General features: G+C 49.0%; 1 protein-coding gene across 4 annotated transcripts in view; it reads left to right on the top strand.

Annotated features, from left to right (window-relative positions):
* etv1 (ETS variant transcription factor 1) overlaps positions 1–17,227 on the top strand; it is a gene marked incomplete at both ends in the record, with an annotated part of 22,309 nt that extends 5,082 nt beyond the window's left edge. For 2 of the 4 annotated variants that reach the window (XM_080005188.1, XM_080005189.1), the window contains 9 exons: positions 1,023–1,076; positions 7,272–7,401; positions 8,973–9,161; positions 9,979–10,226; positions 12,727–12,795; positions 12,912–12,980; positions 13,139–13,308; positions 16,375–16,476; positions 17,003–17,227. In XM_080005188.1, the coding sequence (XP_079861314.1) occupies positions 1,023–1,076; positions 7,272–7,401; positions 8,973–9,161; positions 9,979–10,226; positions 12,727–12,795; positions 12,912–12,980; positions 13,139–13,308; positions 16,375–16,476; positions 17,003–17,227 (1,256 nt within the window). The remainder of the gene's footprint in view (positions 1–1,022; positions 1,077–7,271; positions 7,402–8,972; positions 9,162–9,978; positions 10,227–12,726; positions 12,796–12,911; positions 12,981–13,138; positions 13,309–16,374; positions 16,477–17,002) is intronic. The other 2 variants (XM_080005190.1, XM_080005191.1) reach the window with 2 other exon arrangements.
* Between the last annotated feature and the right edge of the window lie 298 nt (positions 17,228–17,525).

The following is a 17,525-nucleotide window of genomic DNA, read 5'->3' as shown; positions in this document are numbered from 1 at the left end:
TTCGGGGACAAAACAAAATCGCCCGGAATCAGATCGAAAGTGGTAAAAATGAAAAAAAAAAAACGAAAATAAAAACAAAATCACCAGAAAGGAAAAACATTTTATTTTTTATTTTATTTTTTTGGTGGAGCCACAGACAGGCCGAGGCACGCCACGGATTCAGCGATAATGAGGATCCCCCCCCCACCCCATTGTGTGTATAAATAGACGTGCAAATGACACTTTTAAGAATCTCTGATTGTCTTTCGGCCCGGTGCTGAACTTGAGAGATGTGAGTGTAAATACGTGCGATATCAATATGTACCGCACTGTACGTGCCTAATTGGACCCAGAGCGGAGCAGCCTTCATTATTTCAGCATTAGGGCCGAGGCGCAGGGGCGGCGTGCGGCGGAGGCGAGGCTCCGCCGCTCGGAACAGACCGAGCGCGGCAGGTACAGGTGGATTCGCTGGCGGGGAAGAAGCCAATTAGACGCGGCGAGCAATGGGTGTTTGGCGGGCGGCGGCTTTTCCGAGGGACGAGCGAGTTGTCAATGAACGGGCTCGGGAAATTAAATCCAACTGCAACTTGGACGACGCTCCCAGACTCGAGGCTCTCAAGGTCAGAGTGGGATCTCTGGGGCTTTCGGGAAAAAAAACGGGAAAGTATTTTTCTTTTTTCCCCGGCACCTGATCTCCTCAACGGCGGTCGGAAACCGTTTATTCGGCTTGATGATTTTATTTAAGAAGCTCTTCTCCTCACCTGCGTTTACCGAGGGCTTTCCATTCCAAAATGCAAAGCAATGTCACAAATAAGATGCGTAGAAATCAATAGAGAATTAAAAAGAAAAAAAAAACCTGCAAACATCATTGATTTCCTTAATTTTTTTTGCCAGATATATATTTTCTTTGTACTGTACCAGTCGCCCAGAGGCTCAGAGGGTCTGCGCGAGGCAGAAAGAAAACGATGATCTCCGCCATTTTGTCCCTCTGCCGTAGAAGTAATCTATTTATATCTAATTGTTTATCTCCACTTTGTCTCCAGCTCAAGTTCCTGACAACGATGAGCAGTTTGTTCCAGACTTCCAGACAGAAAACTGTGAGTAAGAGACTTATTATTCTTTGTGTCTCCATACGTGTGCGTGTGTGTGCGTGCGTGTGCGTGTGTGTGTGTGTGTGTCTGTGTGTGTGTGTGTGTGTGTGTGTGTGTGTGTGTGTTCAGCCATACCCGTGATCAGTGGTGATTCAACGCTGTGACATCGTCCAGCACTGTTCTTATCTTTAATGATCAGACGTGACGTTTTTATGAAATGAGGTTTGAAATATCGGAGGGAGCTTTTCGGTCTGACATATAGGTTTATATACTGATATACTGACACAACCATTTCATTTGATGCGATTAACCTCAGTAATATTGGTTTACATGTATATTTTTGATATGTACAGCAGCAGATATCAATATGAGATAAGATACAATAACATAACACTTTATTCATCCCCAGGGGGAACTCAGGATATAATTGTGATATACATTTAAATTGTGTGTGTGTGTGTGTGTGTGTGTGTGTGTGTGTGTGTGTGTGTGTGTGTGTGTGTGTGTGTGTGTGTGTGTGTGTGTGTGTGTGTTTACATGTTTGTAGCGCTGTGATTTTTCTCTTCCCCCCCGTCTGTCAGGATCCTCACCTTTGCTCTCAGATTTGCTCTCTCTGGAGGCTTTGGGAGAATAGCTCTCTCTCTCTCTCGCTCTCTCTCTCACACGCACGCACGCACACACACACACATACACAACCGCAGCTCCACACACCACTGTGATATTATTGCGGTGTGATTTATTTGCATACGGAAACATCATAATATTGTGGTTCATTCTTAAGGGGTTGAAACAACATTGCTTTTCACTGAGCATTTTTTCGCATATTTTTATCACTCCCCCTTTCTCTCTCTCTCTCTCTTTCTCTCTCTCTCTTTCTCTCTCTCTCTCTCTTTCTCTCTCTCTCTCTCTCTCTCTTTCTCTCTCTCTCTCTCTCTCTGTCGAAGCATTCCCAGCTGATCATTGACAGGTGTGTGGTCCCTTGCTTATGAGCAAATAAACCGACAGACGACCAGGTCGTTAAATAACCAGGGCGAGAATGCATGAAATTAACAATTGATTAGAGAACAATCACAATTTTAAAGATAATACATATTTTATCAACTGGGATGTCCCGTTGCCTCAAAACGGAACAAAAGTTATGATACATTTGAATTAATGGGTTTTTGACCCTTTGCCTGAGTAAATAACACGGACTAGAAACTGTATAAATACAGTAAATAAATATTGAATTTCTCATTGGGGGGAAAACAAATGAAGCCAAAGTGTTGGGTATTTGGTAGTTTACCTGGCTGTGCCTCGGCACCACGTGTCCTGGAGGAGGTGATGCCAACGTGCAGACAGAAATGGAGTGAGTGGAGCGCAGCGGGACCCGTCGCTAGCACATGTCTTTTACATGAGCCAAAAGGCCCACGCAACTGTGAGAAAGCCACAAAATGAAGCTGGTGCCGCGGGGCTTCTCTCCGTCCTCGGGCCCGGTGGGGTTCGCCGATGTGCCGAAACTGAGCTGGGTTTGCAACGCAGCGTGACAACAAGGGGAACATGGTGAAAGGCGGTTAAAACGTCATTCACCAACATTTTCCCCTTTTTTTTTTTTTTTTCAACCGAAAAATAAATGTTTAAAAAAATTTAATGGAAAAATAAAATCTTGAAAATGACCTGTATGTTATTGTATGTTATGTGATTATGGGCTTGGGATTTCTGAACTAAAATCAACACCTGTTTCAAAGAAAACAGCCGACTTTGGATGTCTCCAATCTGAAAGACTGGACTTATTTTAAGAACACTTAAGAACTATTTTCTCAGACTATACGGTAATTTTGTCTTCATTCCACATGCTTTTTTCTTGTTTTGAGAGATCTGAACAATCAAAAAACGTCCACCCCATCCGGAGGGTCATTTGACTGGATGTACAGTGGGGCTGTTGTTCTTTTTGTTTCCTGCCCCAATCACTCTGACCTTGGGGCGGGGCGGGGCGGGGCGGGACGGGGGGGCTTGTGGGGGGCCCCCCCTAGCCTAAAATCCAAGATGGTGGCCCGGCCCCGCAGAGGTCACACGGAGACTGTCCCATCGTCCTTCAGAGGTAGCAGGACACTGCTGACCATCTTAATGGTCCTGTTGGCAGCGGAGAGCCAGAGACACTAACAGATGGTGGGAGGGCGAGAGCACCGTGGTTGGGCTCTCGAGCAGGCATCCCAACCAGCAGCTCTCCCATATGGGTTTTCACCGAGGAGAGAGAGAGAGAAAGAGAGAGGGGGACAGAGAGAGAGAGAGAGAGGTGGAGAGTTGGAGGGATAGACCGTGGATCGGGAAAAAAAAAAAAAAAAAAAAAAACGGGCGAGAGAGGACAGGAGGGAGAAACAGGATATGAGAAGATCCCGGGGGGGGCGGGGGTGAAAAAAAAAAAAAAGTGCCCGGGACGCGGGAGAGAAACGGAGTGATTGACGGGAGGAAGAAAGAAAAAAAAGAAAGAAAGGGAAAAAGAGAGAGCGTTAAAGAAGAAGTGTTATGGTGCATCCAGAGAGAGGTGAAAAGGAGGGGAGAGTGAAAGGGAACAGAACAAACCGCCAGAGCGTGTCGGGTGTAAAAACAGAACGATGGAGAGAGAGAGAGAGAGAGTGAGAGAGAGAGAGCGAGAGAGGAGTCGGACGAATTATCGAAAAATCAAAAGTCCCGTCGCCTCAAACACTTTGCCGAGAGACGGGGGTGGAGCGGGGAGGGGGGGGGGTGAGACTTTTACGCCGAGCCCTCCTTCTTCTACCTCTTCGCAGACGACACTCTGTTCCATCACCCCTCGCTAACAACTTTGCGTCCTCCATCCATTTGACACCGGAGCGGCAGCCGAGCGCTTCTCGGAAGCTAATGTGTCCTCAGGCTGTGAAGACGGAGGAGCATTTTCTTTGTCTTTGGGCTACAACAGACGCCCGCCATTAACATAACTTAGCAGGGGAAGGGAGGAGCGGAGGAGGTGTAAAATGAGGCCACACGCAACCGGCGCTTTCGGAGCCTCTAACGTTTGACAGCGACGGCGAGCACCTACAGAAGGTGAAAATGGAACGGAGGCCCGTCGTCCCCACCCCCAACCCCCCCCCCCCGGCTGCCAAAAGACCTGGGGTTTTTTTTCGTTTGTTTTTTTTTTATGAATGGACAGGAGAAATATCTGCCAAACGAGGGGCCCGACCTCTGCCAAAACCCGGGACGTTCGGACCCGAAGCATAAGCTCCTCACCCGCGCGGGGAGAGTGATTGGCAGGGAAATAGTCCCCCCCCCCGCTCGCGACCCGAAATACTGCAAACAAACTCGGGAGAAAAAAAGAAAAGAAAAAAAAAAAAGAGTATATCGGATATATTCGGCGACGGCCGCGAGCCCGGCGCGACGATCATGGAAATATTTCAGTTAATGACAAAAGAGAAATCTTTGAATAGACCCAGTAATCATTCTAACTGCCTCCCCTCTTAAACACCGTTCCACGCAAGTTAATCAATGTGCAGATAATGAGAGCAATCCAGCAATGATGGGCGTGACATTCTGGCGAAGAAAGGAAGTATCTGTTTTAGTTTCGGGGGGCCGGAGCCTTCGCAATTGATTTGTGTACCGCGGCGCCCCGCCGACAAAATCTATTGTGACATTTCCATTTCTATTTAAAGGCTCCTTGTTTCCAGCCCAGGTGAGGCCATTGTTGATATGGCAGCCCCCCCCGCGGCGCGGCGTGGCGTTCAATGAAGCATTTCTTACGGCAATTAGGCGTTGAATATGCGAACGGGGCTCGCGCTCCTGCCTGCATTTATTAACAAATCATTGTAAAGGAGAAACCGCGGTGTAAAAAGTGTACTACAGTATTATGCATTTCAATTTGTCAGATTATTATTATTTTTTTTCAAATGAGCTGAGTTTGAATAATGAATTTGCGCCGACGCCACGAAAGCCGCGTTCTCAAAGCGCGGGTTTTTTTTTTTTTTTGTTTGTTTTTGAGCGGCCCCAGCCCCCGATAAGCGGGTTATTGTTTTGCTTTGTGGAGTTCATCAGCTCAGACCTGGGGGGGCTCTCCCACGTCGCCAAAGGTCTCCTCCCCTCAGGAAGCGTCTTCTCTGACCTCCGATCGATGACCCGGAAAGGTCAGGACCCCCAGCGAGGGCTGTGAACAACCCCCGCGCTTTGTCCCGCCGCGCCCGCGCCGCCCCGTCCCGAGGGGCGCGGCCGGGAGTCGGACGAGGGTGTTGGCAGATAGACCCCCCCAACCCCGACCCACACACACGCGCACGCACGCACACACACACACACACACACAGAGAAACACACACACCCACACACACCAGCTGTCAGTCACCGCCCTGTCATCTCATCATCACCAAAAACACTTGTGCGATATCGATGCTGGTAAACTGTTTCAAATGTGTTCCATCACATTTCCATTTGATGTGCTGTGCACTGTGTACATGATGATAATCGGCTTCACTGGTGGAAAGTAACTTGTTGCTGTACTCGCGGTGAATCAATTTTTCAAGTATCTGTTCTTCCTTATAAGTGTGCTCACTTATAAGGATGAACAGACACTAAGACAGCTTCAACTCTGACTACTACGGTCACATTACTTTAGGGTTTGAAAAATTAAAAGCTGGATCGGTCAAACTGCTCATGGATGATTCCTTCCTCCGTAACCGTGTAAATTTCTCTCACTCCACCGATACTGTTTTATTCAATAGTTATTTTTTTATTTTTTTATTCACTATGATCATGCATCATCTGCGTAAAAAAGCGACAGCATTTCTGCCGTATTATAAACTGCTAGATCAGGGCGATGGATGCGGTGAGTACTTTTACTTTTAATACTGTAAGTACATTTAAGAGCAAGTACTTAAGTACCTTTACTTAAGTATGAAATACCCACATGGCACTTTGACTCTCACTGGAGTGCTTTGCTGTCAGAGTATTTTCACGGCGTCCTACTTCCCCCACCGCCGCTCAGTTTCTACCCCCCCCGCATCCCATTTGATCCCCCTGTCATTTTTGGTAAAACATCGTGGGCGGAGCCACCACCGCCGGCTCGCAGGCCGAGCCCCCGACGAAAGACGGGGGCTCGGCCAATCGGATTAGGGCCGATCGGGACGGTAGACGACGGGATGTTAATCGGGACGGATCGCGCACTTAGCAGCGTCTCTGGGATGCCGCGGTGCTTGCCTCGGCGTGCGGGGGGGGGGGGCCTCCCGGCGATCAATGGGCCCTCGTGCTGTCGTCTGGGAGGTATTGACACACGGCTGAAGGCGGATAAAGCATTTAGAGAGGACCCGACCCCCCCCCCCCCCACCCTCCCCGCCACCCCACCGCCCTCGTATGCCATTAATAGAGTCCCCACCTGGAAGAGGACGTACAAACTAGATTTGAGTCGGCACTGTCACCGTGAGGGATGGGCCGCCAGGTCCCACATCCATCCTGCTGCACATGCCTGCTCAGGGAAAGCCACGGTGAGGGAGTGCAGACGGTATTTTATACCAGCCCTGTGCGTGTGTGTGTGTGTACAGTATGTGTGTGTGTATGTGTGTGTGTGTGTGTGTGTGTGTGTGTGTGTGTGTACAGTATGTGTGTGCGTGTCTGGCATGAATGCGTGCGTGTGTTTTGTTAACCATAAATTTAACTGGGGGCTAAGAACTAGATTTTGAAAAAGCGAAACATCCATCTTGGACAAGTCACCAAAGTATAACAGTGGGGTCCGTGAAAACCGGTGAAATGCATCTGGCGAGGGAATGACATGATTAAATGTTTTTCTTTCTTTGTTTTTTTTTTTTTTTATGCAAGGTCATATCATTTTCTTCAAAGTCTGCGATGGAAAAAAAAATTACGAAATCCCAAAACTTCTGACATCACAAAACGAAGCCTGACATTAGAAAAAAAAAAAGATATGTACAAATCTTGATTTCCAGGTGAATTCATTGTGCATTGGGAATTTTCTCAATGCGTGTCTCTTTTTAATAGAACAAAAATAAATAAATAAAAATAAAAGGTAACGTTATTCTTCTCTATTCTCTTCTCAGGGATCGATGCCCTTTAGACAGACAGCAACTTTTCGATAGCCTTTGCAGCTGGTCATCATTACAAAAACATCTTCTCTGCATTTTCAGTTTTTCAGGAACAGCAACCAGTGTGCGTGCGCGTGTGTGTGTGTGTGTCGTGGCCCGCCCCTAACCCCCCCCCCCTCCTCCGTCGCAGTGGCGTTCCACGGTCTGCAGCTGAAGATCAAGCGGGAGCCGCACAGCCCCTGCTCCGAGCCCAGCTCCAACTGCAGCCAGGACCGGCCCTTCAAGCTCCACTATGGGGAGAAGTGCCTGTACAACATCAGGTACGCGCCACGTGCACGCGCTCTCAATGCTCTCTCCAATACGTGCCCCGCCCGCCAGGCAGCGTCCTGAAAAGACTTCTGATTCTGATCCTGGTTTCCCCAAGAGACAATACTGGAACCAATTTTTGGTTTGATTACATTTATTCCAGCATTCAATTTTTGGAGCAGGTCATGCATATCAGGCTGCATTTTTGGGTGTAAAGCGACTCTTCCTGTCGTAAATTGACAAAGAATTGCTTATTGAATGACTTGAGGTGTTTCAACTCTAATGAGGAATTCTCAGGCGTTGAAGAAAGAGCAACGGTGAGGTGAGAAACGCGGTTCATGTCGTACGTTTCAACGCTGCCGAAGCGCGCACGTACAGATTTTTTTATCCAAAATGCATTCAAAATTGTTTTTTTTTAACAACTCGGTGCAAGCTGTTAGAAGCTAAATAGTCCAAATTAGATGCAGTATGAAGGCGTGCGTTCTTTCTGAAAGCGAGACCAAAGCGCCTGGCGGCAACTTCGGTCCCATTCAGGCGCCGCGTGAAAACCCGAGGGGCCCGGCCGACGAAGCGACGCCGACTTCTGAATTGATTTTGATTCGAAAAACGTTGGAATTCATTCTTCCCTCCCGTCGCCGTCGCATAATGGGCGCCTACGTCGGTTAGAGAGCCTGCTTGGGATCGCCTCGCGCGCGAGTGGGGGATCTTTTTCTCACATCCCCCACAGCCCCCCCCCCCCCCCCCCCACACACACACACACACACACACACACACACACACACACCTGTTCCGATGCCTTTACGTCGACGACGAAGGAGGAAAAGACTCCGGTGAGTCACAGGTTCCCTGACATGAAGCTCTGATTTGAACGTTCCGAGCATCCTTATTATAGCACCGCGCCTATTCATCAATGGTCATTTATAGCACTGCGCCACGAATGGAAACCAGTTTAAGTGAATAAATAGCGATAATAAACGAAACGAAAAAAGCCGGATTTGGGGAATGAACAAAGATAAAAAATGATGTTTTGATAATTTTAGAATTGTAATTTTTTTTTTAATGACAAGTCAGCGGAGCTCAAGCGCGGCGAGCATGGTTGTTGTCAAAAGAATGTCGAGAAATTGGAAGCCAAACAGGCTCCTCGAGTCCAACAAAATGAGGTGTCTCATTTCAAACAACAGCTGGAGAACATGCATTGATTGTACATATACGATCCCATTGGCAGGTTGGAATATGCCGAAATATAACAATGCTTCCAGTGTGCTTTAAGAAAGGACAATGACTGCACTAGTAACACAACATGCACATGCACATGCTCTGAAATAGTGCAATACAGATTATTTTTATTTTGCTTTGTTATGTTTTGTTAGTTAAATTTAAAATATAGAATTTCAATTTTTTTACAATACATTAAAAATTGAAAAAACGCAGTTAAAAAACTTTTAACTGCGATTAATCAGTAGGTTTAAGAGGGTTCATCTTCACAGCCATTTACCATCAGTGGATAAAGCTGCTCTCAAAATGACAGCTCTGTGGCCTCTGACACTTGCCTCTTTTCATTCTGTTCTATTTTACTTTGCTTTAGTGCCTATGAGCAGAAGCAGCCTGCAGGAATGAAGGCCTCCAGCCCGGTCACGCCCCCCTGTAGCACCCCCGTGTCCCCGCTCCACCAGGGCTCCCCCGCGGCCGCCCCGACCCCCAAGCCCGACAGGACCTACCCCCACCTGCCGCCCTCGCAGCCGCTCCCCGACAATGGATACCCCATGGACCACAGGTCAAATCACACACTTGGTCAAATAAAAAGAAAAAACTAAAAATCAGATGGGTGAGGCCGTTGTTCAGAAGTAACAAATGGGATGTGGATGGGATAAAGTGTATATGATGGGATGTCGTCGGGAAATCAGCAGAAGACAGCGATTGATCGGTCGGGTCTCGAATGCAGAGAGTTGCTATGTCTGAAAAGAAAATTAAAATCTGGGAATGTTGGGAGTGCGGAACCCGGAAAGTGTCTTTGTGCATATTTTTCTTTTCAAGGGTGTTCTCAAAAATTTGGTGTGAGGAAAGCCTGACATCAGATACCAGACATTCAAATTTCAACTCTCGATGATAAAAGTCACTTCATATCACACTTGGTCCGTTGTGTCACATTTTCCTGTATTCTTTCTTTATAAACTGAACCCAAATACAGCGCAGTTCGAATGGTGGTGGGTTCAAGTGACCTCGGAAAATCGGAAACAACATTCTTTACATGTAGTTCAGGATGGAAAAAGGACTCATTTCCTCGGGGAACCCCGGTAGCGTTTTCCGAGAACGGAGTGTTTACATAGCATTGGGTTATCTAATGTAGATAGTCTGATACTAACCACACACGCACCTATGCGCGCACGTGCACACACACACACACACACAGACACACACACACACACACACACACACACACACACACACACACACACACACACACACACACACACTGTGAGGAGTTCAAACAGATGACCCGAATGAATGATAAACATCAAACATTTGCCTTTCTTTTTATGTTTTGTTTCCTTTTCCCAAAATGATGTAGTATTCTTTCCTCATTACGGCAGGTTTCGGCGCCAGCTGTCGGAGCCGTGCTACTCCTTCCCCTCCCCTCCCTCTCTGGGTCGGGACGGGCGGCCCGTGTACCACCGGCAGATGTCGGAGCCCAACATCCCCTTCCCTCCCCAGGGGTTCAAGCAGGAGTACCCGGACCCCCTGTTCGAGCACCCGGCCATGGTGGGCGCGCCGCTGCCCCACGCGTACCCTGCCTCCATGATGATCAAACAGGAACCCAGGGACTACACCTACGACTCAGGTGAGGGAGAGAGAGAGAGAGAGAGAGCGAGAGAGAGAGAGAGAGCGAGAGAGAGTGTATGTGTGTGTGCGTGTGTGTGTATTTGTGCATCCAAACCCTCCATATTAATGTGCCGTCTTATTTAAAGTTGGTTTAAAGGGTGAAAAGTGTCATATGAAGCAGCTCCAGGAGCAAAATGACTCCATGTCTCTCTCCCGCTCGGGCGTTAGCATTTCAGGAATGGTAGAAGAGGGATGTGCGGGGACGGGGAGGGGAGGGTGGAGGGGGAGGGCTAGGAGGGGGCAGCTGTTATTGAGTTTGCCCATTATTAGCGCAGGGCTTCTGGTCAGGCTGGGTGTCTGCGCCGGTCCCCATTTCCTGTGGCGCGCTAATAGGGAAGAGGGGTGGGGGCCACGCCTGGTCCGAGTCCAAAATCCGCCCTCACAATCCTCCCATTTTTTTTAGTTTTTTTTTTTTGTTTTTTTTTTTCCCCTTCCTTTTGCTGAGAGAGCGAAGTGGCTTAATCCGCCCAGAGCCACCGCAGGGCCCGAGGCTACACCAGGACATGAATGAACATACGCTGGGCTGCTGTGTTCATTCACAGGACAGACAGGCCGGGCCCGGGGGCGGTGGGGAGGGGGAAGGGGGGGCTGGGGGGGCCGGGGTTGTACAGGCAGTCGAGGGGAAAAGCAGCATCTCCCCAGCCGCCTCCCGCGGCTGCGGTTTCAAGAAAAAACACCGCGAGCCTCTTTTGGGTCCGTCCACTCGACGCTACATGAGTCGCTGCGGGGCGGGAGTAGACAAGCAGCAGAGATCATAGATTTCTCCTCCTTGTGCGATGGAAACTGTTTCTTGGGTTTTGGATTTCAACAATTTTAAGTTACTTTCATGACTCCCAAATCGGCAGCTTTTACTTGCATTCCTAAAATGTAATTTTCCGTGCCGTGATTATTCCTATCGGCATTCCGCTGGCTGACGAGTGGAACTATTGAATGGGTGAAAATCTCCTGATTCGCATGACGCGCAACCGCGTTAAAAGAAGTGCAAAGATCGTGGAAATCAAATATTACCGAAACTTAACGCCATTTAAAGACGTAATTTCGATTTAATTTCTTTTGTCATCCATAGCTTAACAGGCAAAAGTCCCTTCTGGTTCTCTAGTTCGCTGCATCCCAGATCAGGCATCAGGTTGAATTTATTAGCGACCGACTGGAGCAGGCCTGTTCCAGAGGATGGGCGGGGGGGGGGGGGGGGGGGGTTGCACAGCTAATTTCATTAGCAGCAATTTCCTCCACAGGCCCATTACTTTGATGAAGTTCAGAGAAATGTTTATGGGCCTAAATGATGATGCTGTAGTCAGTTTATCGAACACTCACTTTGTAACCCGTTTCGGCCCTTTTTCGACCGCGCGCCACGCCTGCGATGCCCGTCTGATGGGAGGTTTTAACATGGGGCCGTAAATACAAGCTCAACCGCACATAAACGCCGTAAAGCGGAGCAGTAAATAAAGTCTCCCAACAAAAGTGCAACTACACCCCTCTGGTAATCGTGGGATTGGACATGGCTATTAAAACCAGAAAAGCCAGACAAGCTCATATCAATCCCCTATTAGTTCAATGCACTTATTATCAGAACTGTACGGGTGGAACTCCTACTGATTATTTCAATCCGTTTTTTGAAGGGAAGAAAAAAAGAGCATTCAAGCCAGCCAAACCCCAACCCCAAGCCTAACCCTAACCCTAACTCTAACCCTAACCCTAGCCCTAACTTTAACCATAACCCTAGCTCTAACCCTAACCCTAAACCCAGCCCTAACCCTAACTCTAACCCTAACCCTAAACCTAGCCCTAATCCTAAACCTAGCCCTAACCCTAACCCTAGACTTAACCCTAACCCTAACCCTAGCCCTAACCCTAACCCTAAACCTAGCCCTAACCCTAAACCTAGTCCTAACCCTAACCCTAGCCCTAACCCTAACCCTTACCCTAACCATAACCCTAAACTTAACCCTAAACCTAGCCCTAACCCTAAACCTAGCCCTACCCTTACCCTAACCCTACCCTTACCCTAACCCTTACCCTAGCCCCAGACTGCTCAATGATATTTGTTGCTGTCGGTTCCTAATATTTTCAATCAAAACATTTATTGAACCCAGGTGACGTGTCTTCTTCACTGCTCAGATGCTGCCGGTTCAAAGTAGCTCCTGAAAACATGGACATTTTAGGGATTTTTGGTTTGTCCGTAGCCCGCCGAGGTACCAATTTTCCCGCCAAAACCCTTGAAACAGGCAGGGACACTTTTAAACCTGTAAAACCCTTCCACCACGCCCCTCGTGCACGGTAGTCAAACGTCCCCTCCCGCCGTTCAGACGCTCCGAATGCGCTTCAGCCGCCGGAGGCCGTGGTCTTTAATCAGACCCGCTGGGGCGGAGCGCGAACGACAACCCACGTGGTGTTCTTCCTGCCGCCTCCGGGCCCCTTTAACACCCCCCCTTCTCCCTTTCTCACCCGGCTTGCAGCAGAAGTGCCTAGCTGCCATTCTGTCTACCTGCGGCAAGACGGCTACCTGGCTCACGCCAACAGGACTGAAGGTAACGCCGCCGACGCTGTGGTGGCGGTTGTGCCGTGCATCCGGGCTCAGTACGTCCCCGGCGCCGCTAACGACTCCCTTTTTCATCTTGTTTTCGGTGCGCTTTTGTTTTCCCAGGCTGCATGTTCGACAAAGTGACGAGGCATTTCTACGACGACACCTGTGTGGTTCCGGAAAAGGTCGAAGGTGAGTCGACCCGTTGTCAAGTCCTGAAAAGTTAGAGAAGAAGATTTACTGTCTTTTTGGTGCATTTTGTCAACGTCCTCAAAAAAACTTTCCTCTTGTTCTGATGATATCACTGAGCTTTGGGGTTTTAAAAGTGCATTTTCTCCTGTCCTCCCAAGGGGACATCAAGCAGGAGTCGGGCCTGTACCGGGACGGCCCGTCGTACCAGCGCCGCGGCTCCCTGCAGCTCTGGCAGTTCCTGGTGGCGCTGCTCGACGACCCGTCCAACTCCCACTTCATCGCCTGGACCGGCCGCGGCATGGAGTTCAAACTCATAGAGCCCGAGGAGGTGAGAGCTCAAAGAGGAACCCGTTGTCGGTGTCCAGTGCCTCTGCCTCCGGCCTTGAGGCACGGCCATTTCGACGGCGTTCTGTTTTGGCCGCATTTTCAACCCGTTACCGGCTCACGGGGCCTGATGAACGACGAAAAAAGAGCACGCAAAAAAACCACCGTATTTTCTGATTTGTCCTCATCAGAAAAAAAAGTCGTCAAATTGGTATTATTGGTGCTTAAGGCTTTAACCTTCAAATTTAAGTGGCCCCCCCATTTGGCCCCTGGGCCGCCGGTTGAATGGCTCTGTTATTTTCTCAGAGTGTTGGGGGCAGCGCTCTCAGACAGGTTTTCTTAAAAGTCCAGTTTCGTAATCTGTTTGTTTGCCCGTGATTTACATCAAATCAAATGCTCAAAATATGTCATCTAACGGGGGGAGGCTCTAAAAATACGGTAACCGTTGTTGACGACCGGCTCCCTTTGAAACGGAACCGGTGGGTGCGTGCGCCGCCCCCCTCCCCCCCACCACCACGGACAGAAAGCCTCAGTGACCCCCCCTTCCCGCTGGGCGCAGGCATGCTAAAACGGCCCTTGCGTGCCGCGGCGGCAGGCAGGCGTCGCCATTCATGACCTCGGAAGCCCAAACGCGAGAAGTTTTCTCGTTTTGGCGGGGCGGGGCCCGGGCCGGTCGGCCCCCGGCGCGTCCGACCCGGCTCTGTGTCAAAGCCCCGCCAGGAGACGCGGAAGGGGGGGGAAGGCCGTGCGAGGTGAGCGTGGCTTCACACCCTACGGTGCCTTCGCCCTGCGGCCAGGGGGCAGATTTGGGTCGGTTCAGCACAAAAGAAAGATGAGTCACCTTCCCTGAGCGTCAGTGGTACTTCTCCTGCAGGAACGACCTCCACAAAGGTTGTATGCTGTTTTTTAACCAATGAACTAAGAGCATCACAACTAGGCTTTAAAAGTGGTGCACCATGCATGTGTTATTGGTTGCCAAGACTGACAAAATGATGGCTGGAATCTATCTATCTATCTATCTATCTATCTATCTATCTATCTATCTATCTATCTATCTATCTATCTATCTATCTGTCTGTCTGTCTGTCTGTCTGTCTGTCTGTCTGTCTATCTATCTATCTATCTATCTATCTATCTATCTATCTATCTATCTATCTATCTGTCTGTCTGTCTGTCTGTCTGTCTGTCTGTCTGTCTGTCTGTCTGTCTGTCTGTCTGTCTGTCTGTCTGTCTGTCTGTCTGTCTGTCTGTCTGTCTGTCTGTCTGTCTGTCTGTCTGTCTGTCTGTCTGCCTGCCTGCCTGCCTGCCTATCTATCTATCTATCTATCTATCTATCTATCTATCTATCTATCTATCTATCTATCTATCTATCTATCTATCTATCTATCTATCTATCTATCTATCTATCTATCTATCTATCTATCTATCTATCTATCTATCTATCTATCTATCTATCTATCTATCCATCCATCCATCCAAGAGAGGCGACAGACTGTCAAGTGGAACGGGAAAACAATACGGGAGAACGGAGGCAAAACCGCTGAAGCGAGAGCATTTCAAAGGGGGGGTGGAGTGCAGCAGGTGGAGGGGTGCAGCGGGTGGAGGGGTGTGTTTGGTGCGTGCGTGGGGGTGGTGGGTGGTCTGGCGGACAGGTGCTCTTAACATCTGCTGCCTCCTGCACTGGGCGCGTGACAAGCTCCTAATGAACTGATCGGGTCCTGGACGGCGTAATTGTTTGTCATTAACCCTTGTATCACGTTTCAATGTTCGACCCACGGACGCCGCTTCGCCCCAAAACGGCCGGTGCCGTAAAAGCCACCTCGAAATTGTGAGACACACGTCATTTAACCTCCCCAAAAAGTAATTATCTCAACTGATCATATATCTATCATTACAAACTTGACCAGATATTTCAGTTTTTTTTCTCCACATCGGACATGTTTCCCTTGATTATACACCACTCGTTTTACACTGGAAAGCACACAAAATGCACTGATTATTCGTCAAACTGGCCACGGTGGTCATGATGTGCATGTTGTTTTTTTTTGGTTGTTTTTTTTTCTGGCGTGTCTTTGGTATCTTACACGTGTGATGTTTTTCGGGCGGATTTGGCACAATAACATTCATTATCAGGAGCCGCAGTGACAAATGTAACGCACATCGAAACAGTCACATGAATATTTTAATTAAATTTGCTTTTAACAACAAGACAGCACATTTTAATTGATATATCACAGTGAAGCACCAGGTTTGTGTGGTCCGGAACCCATCCTCTCCACTGACTGCGGTGCGAACGGTGCAAAGGCAGATTTGGGGTCCTGAGCTGGTTGGTGTAACCGACGTAGGCCCCCGGGACCGTTCTGGGGACGTTTTCGACTGAGAGTCTTCCCGGACCTGCACGGGGGGGTTGCCACAGTGTTCTTCCAACCTGCGCGTTTTCTTCCCCCTTACACCTCCTCCTCTATTTCGCCGTCGCGATCACTGTTCGAGGTGAGAGCGAGGGCTTGGTCGGCCCGAGAACCTTCTGCTCGCGTTCCTCTTTGGACAAATTGCTTCTGATCGACCGAGTGAATGAATGCTGAGCGGGACCTTTTTCATGTCATTGTGTTGGCCCTCTCAGGCAGCAACAGAGTCATTTACCACGGCGTCCCATGCGCTGGGTGCAGTGAGCTTTTGGAATACGGCAGCCTTCCTTGAGATGAAATGAAAGGGGGTGAGAGGGGGAGAGAGAGAGAGGGACTAATACTCATAATGGTTTCTGTAGTTCATAAAAGACTGTTCTTCTTTGGGGTCAAAACAGGCCGCGAAGCGCTTATTGACATACACAAAGACATCAAGATGTCAGTGTTCTGTACAAAAGCTCATGATCCCAAATAAGGCAAAGTGTTAAACCAACCTTTTAGCGATGATAAACACCTAAATCCGGGTCAGTGCGTTTTGTTCGAAAGAAAAACATGCCATTTTAGCTCCATCGACGTGCAAAAATACAGTTAATGTTTTTGGCATTCTGGTAAGATTATCCTTAATTTGTCGGCGCCTGTGTGCGTGTGTGTCTGTGTGTGTTAAAAAGGTGGCACGTCGATGGGGAATACAGAAGAATCGACCGGCGATGAACTACGACAAGCTCAGCCGCTCGCTGCGCTACTACTACGAGAAGGGAATCATGCAGAAGGTGAGCGTTGGGATTGTGAGACGGGAGGCCCGTTCCGCGCCGCGTTTACTCACACGCTCATTTATCCACTCAACACATTCATATACCAGCATATTTACTATTTATATAGATATATACTTAATATCGCACTGCCGCTATGCACTCTTTGTCGGAAGGTGGGGGGGAAACAATCCGGGCTCAGAAAGTCAAATTCCACTCCAGGATTTTGAGTCAACCTTGTGGATTGGCCCCATTTACCCCGATATGTCCCACTTTGAATGGGTGGAGCGAAAACACGGAGACAGGGCTTTTACTCTCTGAAGCTGGAATACTCCACCTCTGCAATTTGTGCTTAACTTCAGCGTGACTCCCTGTTAACTTCCGTTTATAGACCCGCACATATATTTGATTTTTATATGGTTTGGTTAAGTTTGTCTTTTTTGATTTGCACTGTTCCGCTGCTGTGAAACCTGAATTTACCCCCCGGGGTGATGAATGAGGCGTTATCTCGTTATCTTACATTCACCCTCTGTGGCTCTCCCTCCAGGTGGCGGGGGAGAGATACGTGTACAAGTTTGTGTGTGACCCGGAGGCGCTGTTCTCCATGGCGTTCCCCGACAACCAGCGCCCGGTGCTGAAGACGGACGTGGAGCGCCAGGTCAACGAGGAGGACACGGTGCCGCTGTCGCACTTTGATGACAACATGACGTACGTGCAGGAGGGGGCGCCGTACTGCCCGCCGCACCCCTACAGCGAGGGCTACGTCTATTAACGTCCGCCCCGCCCGCCCCAGACCCCAACCTCGCCCACCACAACTACCACCACCGCAACTACCTACGACAACAGCAATGACAACAACGACGACGACCACACACCGTAACCTAGCAACCGCCCGACAACGCCCCCCCCTCTCTCCCCACCCTCCCCGCACCTGAAACTGAAACTGTCATTTCCTCCGATTCACAGTTGCTCTGGGAATAAGACTGAGACGCCCACAGAGCAAAGTTTCTCTGTCTCTCTCTCTCTGTCTCTCTCTCCCTCTCTCTCTTTACCATGCTCTCTCTCTACCA

Source organism: Zeus faber, assembly GCF_960531495.2.
Source record: "Zeus faber genome assembly, chromosome: 8".
Taxonomy (NCBI): Eukaryota; Metazoa; Chordata; class Actinopteri; order Zeiformes; family Zeidae; genus Zeus; species Zeus faber.
Note: the sequence above shows the minus strand (reverse complement) of the source record. Positions and strands in the feature narration are given on the sequence as shown.